Source organism: Saccopteryx leptura, chromosome 2 (assembly GCF_036850995.1).
Source record: "Saccopteryx leptura isolate mSacLep1 chromosome 2, mSacLep1_pri_phased_curated, whole genome shotgun sequence".
Lineage (NCBI taxonomy): Eukaryota > Metazoa > Chordata > Mammalia > Chiroptera > Emballonuridae > Saccopteryx > Saccopteryx leptura.
The window spans coordinates 7,027,776-7,035,770 of record NC_089504.1 but is presented as its reverse complement, the minus strand read 5'-3'; the positions used below and the strand labels follow the sequence as shown (position 1 = coordinate 7,035,770).

Genomic DNA, 7,995 nt, shown 5'->3' with positions numbered 1-7,995 from the left:
CAGCGCGGGGCGGGGCCGGGGGCGCAGTGGGCGGTCCCGGGGCGCAGTGGGCGGTCCCGGGGCGCCGCGAGGCGATGGGACCCGAGAAGAGGGAGCAAGGCCCCAGGAACGCCGTCCAGCTCGCTCTCTCCCACCTCCAGATGTTGTCCACGCTTCTGGAGGCAGTGGTGTGCACCCCTCTCAGTCCGTTTGGTGTCCTTGGGCGCTATTCTCAGCGTGGTAGTTAAACACAATCATGTTGACAGGGGAACGAATGCCTTCTAATAATATTCCTCGGGACAGGGCCAGAGCTACGCACGAGGATGACAGGTGGAAGCCGCCCCGCAAAAGCATGGCTGCCGCAACGGCCCTCGCCCGCCCCGCAAAAGCATGGTTGCCGCATCCGCAGTCCCCGGCCGGCCTTTGTCAGGCGGGGAGGCAAGCCAGCCGTTGGTGCGCATGCTCTGGGTGCCCCGCACCAACATGGCCGCCGCTTCCCAGTGAGCACTGCTGCCCGCTGGCCGGCCGTTGCTGGGCATGCTCCCCAAGTGCCCCGCACCGACATGGCGGTCGTCTTTACTGGGGTGACATTAATTCTCGGTTTTCGGTTATAGCTGGCCGGTGCTCATTTCTATTTAGAAAGCTCTGAGCGCAGGCCAGGAAGGGTGGGTGCGGGAGTGAAAGGTGAGGGGACCGCAGGCGTCGGAGCCGGCTGCCGGCGGGAGGAAGATGGCTGAGGGGGAGCAGCAGTCGCCGCCAGGTAGGGCGCGCCAGGCCGGACCCGGGTGGGGGGCAGAGGGCAGGGGGCGGTGCCGGGAGTGGGAGTGGGAGCGGGGGCTGGGCTGGGGAGGGTGATGGACCCCGAGGAGGAACCGGCGCCCAGGGGCCCTGCGGGGAGGGCAAGACGCTGGGGCTGCAGCGAAGGGCTGGCCGGGTGGGGCGGAACAGCGGACTGGGGGAGCCCCGGCTGTCCGAGAGTCGGGTGGGCAGCACCTTGGCCGGAGGGTGCGGCCTTTTCCATCTGGCTGCGCGGGCTGAAGTCAGGTCTTGGTGGGGAAGGTGCCAAGGATGGGGGTTGCCTTCTTTATGAGGCCCTGCTCGGGGGGCGGGGGGTGTTCTGCGGGCCTGGGCCTGCTGGACCACCCCATCCTCAGCCTCCTCCACGCCCTGCCCACCCCTCAGACGCCTCCCCTCTCTCTGGGAGGCCGGCCCCGGGAGTTTCAGTGGTTGAGAATTTATGGAGAGAAACTTCTCTCGGTCGTCTAAACCACTAATTTAAAAAAACTGGTTGTGCAAGATGAAAGAGTCTGTCTTTGGCATCATCATTTGTCACTTTTATTTACACTGTTCATCTCAAATGCCTGGGATGGAGGTGCTAGGGAAAGGGCCTCCTAGAGACTTTCAAGCTAGATAACCGGAAGGCTGCTGATAACACCCTCAACCCAGCCTAAGAGCTAAGAAATCTTCAAAAATTCTGACAGGAGCAAGTAGGTGGGCCAAACACAGTTAATGTTTGGAAAGCATTTGATATTCCTTTTGCCCTGTCTCACAATTTTTGATCCCTGGGAAGGCCTCAGAAATTTTGAAGATCAAAAGAGGCCTCCCCCTCCCCAATAACAACAGCAACAAAAAAATAGATGAACAAAGACCTGGTTATGGTCTGTTAGGACATTTGAAACCAGACACTTATTTTATTTAATACGAAGCTTCTGTGTATGTTCCCCGAGAAGTCCTAGTAATAACATCAGGAGATACAAGGCAGCCAGAATGACCACTGAGAAGTGTCTCTGAAGATGTGTGGTGGGTGGAGGGTAGGGAGAACCTGTACACTGCCAGGTGTGAAGGCTCGGGAGCCAGAATGACCACTGAGAAGTGTCTCTGAAGATGTGTGGTGGGCGGAGGGTAGGGGAGAACCTGTGCACTGCCAGGTGTGAAGGCTCGGGAGGCAGCGTGGCTGGGGAGAGCCAGGCTCCCTGCAGGTGGTCCGTCTTTGAAGTTTGAAATAACCGGTTGTGGGACAAGCAGAGAGAACTGCTCAACTCAGTGGATGTTGGAGTTACACAGACCTGGCTCTGCTTGGCAGGTCCCAGCCTCTGTGAGCCTGTTCTCTTCCTTCCTAACACGGGGCTACTCGACTTTCTCTACATGGCTAGAGTGTGTGTTCCAGCGATGATGTGGGCAGCGCGTGGGGCGTGGCTGTTAAGTCTGTGTGGATTGCTGTTATCCTTTTCCAAGGTGATACAAGTTGAACATGTGGACTGGTTCCCAAATGTTAATACATTGTTCTCTCTGGGTTTTTTAGGAACATCTCTGAGAGTTTGGCTGTTTCCTTTTTATGCTGAGAGGTTTTAGGGGAGGTCCCCTAAAGTTGTCCAGTGGTCCCCTTGTCAGAGGCAGAATCGGATGCTGGAAAGACTGTGGGTCTGACTTCATTTATCACAGTCCTGAGTTGGAAGGCTTGTTATTTTGATTTGGCAGTTTGTGTTCTGGCACTCGTATGTTTCTTCAGTGATTTGTTCCAATGCTTCCTATAGGGTATCCTTTCCTCTGGGGACAGGCCTGGCCTGGAGGTCCTCTCCAACCTACAAGAGGTCTCTGTTCCCAAAGAGCATTTGCAAGTTGATTATTTGGAATGTGGAACACATTTTCCCACAAAAACAATGTGGTTAGGTTACCAGCCTGACCAGTGCTTTTTATTTAGCATCTTAAGGTAGCAATTTACCAATAGTAGGGGTCTCAATTTTGGGTTCTGGGTACAGGGCTTGTGGAACGGGTGGTAGGAGGAAGAGAGTTTCCGGCCTTCTTCTTGGGCCCTGGTTTGAATTCTGAATCAGGCAGAGGTTTGCCTTGCTCTTATCTCAGACTGTCTGTCCTACTCCTTCGGTCTCCAGGTCTCCTGGCGCTTCTCCCTCAACAACTGATACCCGACTTTCCTTGCAAGAATGGAAAGGCAGGAGGCCAGCGGGTTTAGTTGAACAAGCCAATACTTTGTCCTGGGAGTATGTGTCTGGTTTACAGTAGGGCTTGGGTGTTGGAGTCTTGGTCTGAAAATGTGTGTGTGTGTGTGTGTGTGTGTGGTGGGGGGATTTTATTTATCTGTTTGCTTTTTCATTTTCTTTGTCAAGATTCTTCGGAGGATACCCCTCCAGCCACTCAGAACTTTATCATTCCAAAAAAGGAGATCCACACGGTTCCAGACATGGGCAAATGGAAGCGCTCTCAGGTACCAGTGGTGTCTACGCAGTGGGGTCAGAACTGGGAGGAAAAACTTGGGCTTTATCAAAGACAGTGGTTTTCTCGGCAAGATGGGCTGTGAGCCTTCTTGCCCTTGGAGCCAGAGCTCTTAGAAGCTAGGGAGAGGCCCTGGCTGGTTGGCTCAGTGGTAGAGCGTTGGCCCAGTGTGTGGATGTTCCAGGATCGATTCCTGGTCAGGGCACACAGGAGAAGCGACCATCTGCTTCTCTACCCCTCCCCCTCCCCCTCCCCCTCCCCCTCCCCCTCCCCCTCCCCCTCCCCCTCGGCCATGGTTCGATTGGTTTGAGGGTGGCACCATGGAGCCTCCGCCTCAGACACTAAAAAATAGCTTGGTTGTGAGCCTGGCTCCAGATGGCCAGAGCACTGGTCCCAGATGGGGGTTGCTGGGTGGATCCTGATTGGGGCGCATGAGGGAGTCTGTCTTTCTATCTCCCCTCCTCTCACTTGGAAAAAGAAGAAGAAAAAAAAGAAGCTAAGGAGAGAGGTGACAGAGGAGATGATGTCCCTGGCAGGGGTAGCACTCAGAGATGTTGTCGTGGGAGGGTCTCTGTGAGCCAGGGCGGGGGTAACCCTGGAGAGCTGAGCTCCTGATTTTCATACACCATTGCCCCTGAGTGTTCTGCTGGCTACACACGAGTGTCTTAAGTGATGGAGTGTGTCACATTGATTCTTGGTTACAAGTAACATCAAGTTAGGGAGCCAGTGTAGCAGAGGGAGAGGAGGTTATCCCATGAAGACCTAGGCCAGAGAAGTGGCTGAGCCCAACAGTAACTGGAAGCTGGGATCCAGAGCACTGTGGGGCCGACCAGCTTTCTGTGCCACTCAGGCCACATGGTAGGAAGAAGATGACAGCTTGTCCGTTCTGGGCTATGGTCAGGCTATGGAAAGATGCTTTGTATTTAGCATCCCAACCAAGATAAAGAGGCCAACTAAAATTCCCAGGGAAGGCCCTGGGCCCAGCTCCAGCCGGGTGCTGACTCGAGCTGGTCAGCTAGGTTCTGCAGTGTCACTTGTAGTGAAGAGCAGGCCGGGGGTCCTGGCAAGCGTGGCAGCTTTGCTCTGAGGAGCCCACTGCGCTTACACTGGCCGAGGCCGCAGGCCGGCAGATGGTTGCCTGCCAGCCTCCTCTGGCCCTCTGCCTGTGTTTGTGAATGTGGTTTTATCAGATCCCAGCCATGCTCATCTGTTTATTACCACAGCGGCTTTCATGCTACAAGGGCAGAGTGGAGAATTTGTGAACCAGACTGACTGGTCCATGGAGGCTGAAATATTTACTGTTGGGCCCATTGCAGGCAAAGTTCGCCAGCCCTGCTGTGGGCATCAACAGTTTTGGGGGACTGTTTGTCACTTTCTCTTTTTATTTATTTATTTATTTATTTATTTTTAGAGAGGAGAGAGAGAGACAGAGAGGAGAGACAGAGAGAGAGACAGAGAGAGAGAAGAGGGGAGGAGCTGGAAGCATCAACTCCCATATGTACCTTGACCAGGCAAGCCCAGGGTTTTGAACCGGCGACCTCAGCATTTCCAGGTCGATGCTTTATCCACTGCGCCACCACAGGTCAGGCTGTCACTTTCTCTTTTGACGTGCACGTTAGACAATACCTGATAGAAGCCTTTCTCTCACTCTGAAACTCATCAGCAAAGTGCATGGACCTGTGGTGGCCAGACAAATGACTGTGTTTTGACCCTCAGTGTTTCTTGGGATTTTTTTTGTGTGTGACAGACAGAGAGGAACAGATAGGGAGAGACAGACAGGAAAGGAGAGAGATGAGAAGCATCAATTCTTCATTGCGACACCTTAGTTGTTCATTGATTGCTTTCTCATATGTGCCTTGACTGGGGGGCTCCAGCAGAGCGAGTGATTTCTTGCTCAAGCCGGCGACCTTGGGGTTTCAAACCTGGGTCCTCCATGTGCCAGTCCGACGCTTTATCCATTGCACCACCACCTGGTCAGGTGGCCCTCAGTGTTTCAGTAGGCAGCAGAGCGCAGTGGTCAAGAGCATGGGCTGCGGGCACAGAGGTCAGGGCTTGAGGCCAGGGCTGCCATTTTCTCTCTTTGTGACCTAGGCAAGTTGTCAAACCTGGCCAAGCCTTGGTTTCCTCTACTATAAAATGGGATTGTTTGGAGGCTTAAGTGACTTAAAGCTGAAAAAGCACCTGGCCCAGTGCTAAGCATACAGTGAGTCTTACTGAGCAGTAGGTGTGATGTTTGCTGCGCTGATGATGGTGGTGGTGGTGGTGGCAGCGGCAGCGGCGGCAGCATTGGTAGAGACTTTGCACATAGTCACGTTCATAAGAATGTCCTGGGTTTAGTCACCGAGAGACCCAGACCCACGTGGGAGGAGGGGCTGTGGAGGGTGACTGCCCTGCTGCTTCCTCTCCGTGCATCTCAGTGACCTTTGCAGGGGTGCCTGTGGACACTGGCCATAGTCAGGACAAGGGTCAGACTGGGCCTGGGCCGGGCCAGTTGCTGTGGGTGACTCTCCGGGCCTGCTGTGGGACCCTCCTCCCCATCTGCGGCCGTAGGAATGCCTCCCTCTAGGTGCGGGTGGTTGGTTCTCAGGGCTCATTCCAGGGCTGGCACCCGTTAGGCTTGGATAGCGGGGGAGGAAGGCAGAAGGAGGGCTAGAGGGCTGTACAGAGTCACTTGTCCCCAGGAACTGCTTCCTCGGGGGGCTGTACCTCCATGCTTTTTATCCTCGTGCTGGGTGCTGTCTGCAGCCCAGCAGGTAAGAGAGTGCCCAGTTGGAAGCAGGGGATGGGTGCGCCGAGAGCCGGGGCCATGGGTGGAAAGTTTCTTTTCCTGGGAGCAGGGCATCTGCACGGCAGGCAGACAGCCTGGCCTGTCCGGTGGGGGAGCATCTGGATGACCAGGGGAGGGACCTGTGGAGGTGGTCTCCTTGGACGCCTGGTGGTCTAGCACAATGGTCGAGTGCTCGGCCACTCTCCTGCAGAGTTAAATTGTCTGGGTCCTACTCCACATCCAATGAGATCTCGGTCTTAGGAGACTTTGGGCAAGTCACTTCTCCTGAAGCTTTGGTTTCCTCATCTGTAGAATGGGGACAGTGATAATGTCTAGCTCATTGGTGGCTGTGGAGAGAAACTGCTGGTAACAATCGTGAGCACACAGTAAACTGGAGGCCCAGGTGCCCACGGCTTGCCAGTGGTGTTGGGTGGAGGGTAGGGGCGGGGTTTGGAGTTATCGTCCTACTGCTCCTGCAGCGGGTTGGGAGCCAGGGGCAGCTTGGAGCAGCTGGGGGCTGGGTGGGGTGCAGGGAAGGGGGGTCTGACCGCCCTTCCCACGTCCCACTCCCCTCGCCCTCGTTCTGTAGGCATACGCCGACTACATTGGATTCATCCTTACTCTCAACGAAGGTGTGAAGGGGAAGAAGCTGACCTTCGAGTACAAAGTCTCTGAGGTAGGCACGGGAGGGAGCCTGCCGGCGGGGCCTGGCCAAAAATAGCTCCACGGTCACGTGTGCTCGGTGCCTGAGTGGGGCCAGTGCAGAAAAGATCACCCGACACACGTGCCATGGACAGTTTGGTGGCTGTATCTCTAATTTTTTTTGTTTTTAATCTGTGAATAGAAATTGGGATCAAGGTAAATATGTCATTTTATAGCCTGCATTTTTGCCAGCTGGGAGGGTCTTTAAAGGTTTTAAGTCCAAAGAGATTACAAAGGAGTAGATCTGCTCACTGAAGAGATTCCTGATAGAAACGTGTGTAACGTTAGCAAGAAAGCTGGCCTCTTGCTGTTTTCCCTCTTCCTGACTGGTAACAGTCTGGGGAGTGTCACCCAGACCTGCCCTGTGAGCCCCTCTGCCTGCGTGTGACTGGCTGCCTCACTGAGCCACGTCCTCATTTGTTGAAACACCCCCTTACAGTAGATGTGTAGGTTGTTTCCTGAAACATGGCTGCTCTGAGGATCCCGGCCCCTCGATCTGTGGTGTTCCCTCCTCAGGGCTCAGTCCGGAAGTGGAAGTGCTAGGCCAGGGGTCACACTGGTGGGCGCTCGCTGGCTGAGGGTCAGAGAGGGCTGGTGCGGGTGGGCGGGCGGGCGCCGTGGGCAGGCTGAGGCCCCTGGGAAGACGTGGTCTTGTAGGCTGTCTGCTCTGCTGGCTGCCTTCCAGGGCAGGGTCCCAGGTCTCTGGTGGCCGCTTGGATTCCTCGTCAACTTGGCCCAGAACTACCTTGAGCCTCTTATCTGAGACATCAGGGCCTGTCGCACCCAGCTCTCTAGTCGTGGCCTTGGCCTGGCCCAGTCTCTCCACCTGTCCTGAGGCTCATGTTGCCCGGTAACCTTCACACTCCTGGGCCCTAACTGGTTGTTGGTAGGACAAGGTCCTCTTCTGTCACTGTGGGCAGCCAGGCCTGTGCTGAGGATGGCCGGTCTTCTCTCGGGAACTGGCCCACCAGTGACTTTTTTTTTTTTTTTTTTTGTATTTTTGTATTTTTCTGAAGCTGAAAATGGGGAGGCAGTCAGACAGACTCCCGCATGCGCCCGACCGGGATCCACCCGGCACGCCCACCAGGGGGCGACGCTCTGCCCCTCCGGGGCGTCGCTCTGTCATGACCAGAGCCACTCTAGCGCCTGGGGCAGAGGCCAAGGAGCCATCCCTAGCGCCCGGGCCATCTTTTGCTCCAATGGAGCCTCGGCTGCGGGAGGGGAAGAGAGACAGAGGAAGGAGAAGGGGAGGGGTGGAGAAGCAGATGGGCGCTTCTCCTATGTGCCCTGGCCGGGAATCGAACCCGGGACTCCTG

At 55.6% G+C, this 7,995-nt stretch overlaps 1 protein-coding gene across 1 annotated transcript in view; it reads left to right on the top strand.

The window, feature by feature from the left end:
- Positions 1–445: 445 nt before the first annotated feature.
- PTPA (protein phosphatase 2 phosphatase activator) overlaps positions 446–7,995 on the top strand; it is a 32,359-nt gene continuing 24,809 nt past the window's right edge. The window contains exons 1-3 of the mRNA XM_066366942.1: positions 446–739; positions 3,105–3,202; positions 6,567–6,653. Of these exons, the coding sequence (XP_066223039.1) occupies positions 709–739; positions 3,105–3,202; positions 6,567–6,653 (216 nt within the window). The 5' untranslated portion in view covers positions 446–708. The remainder of the gene's footprint in view (positions 740–3,104; positions 3,203–6,566; positions 6,654–7,995) is intronic.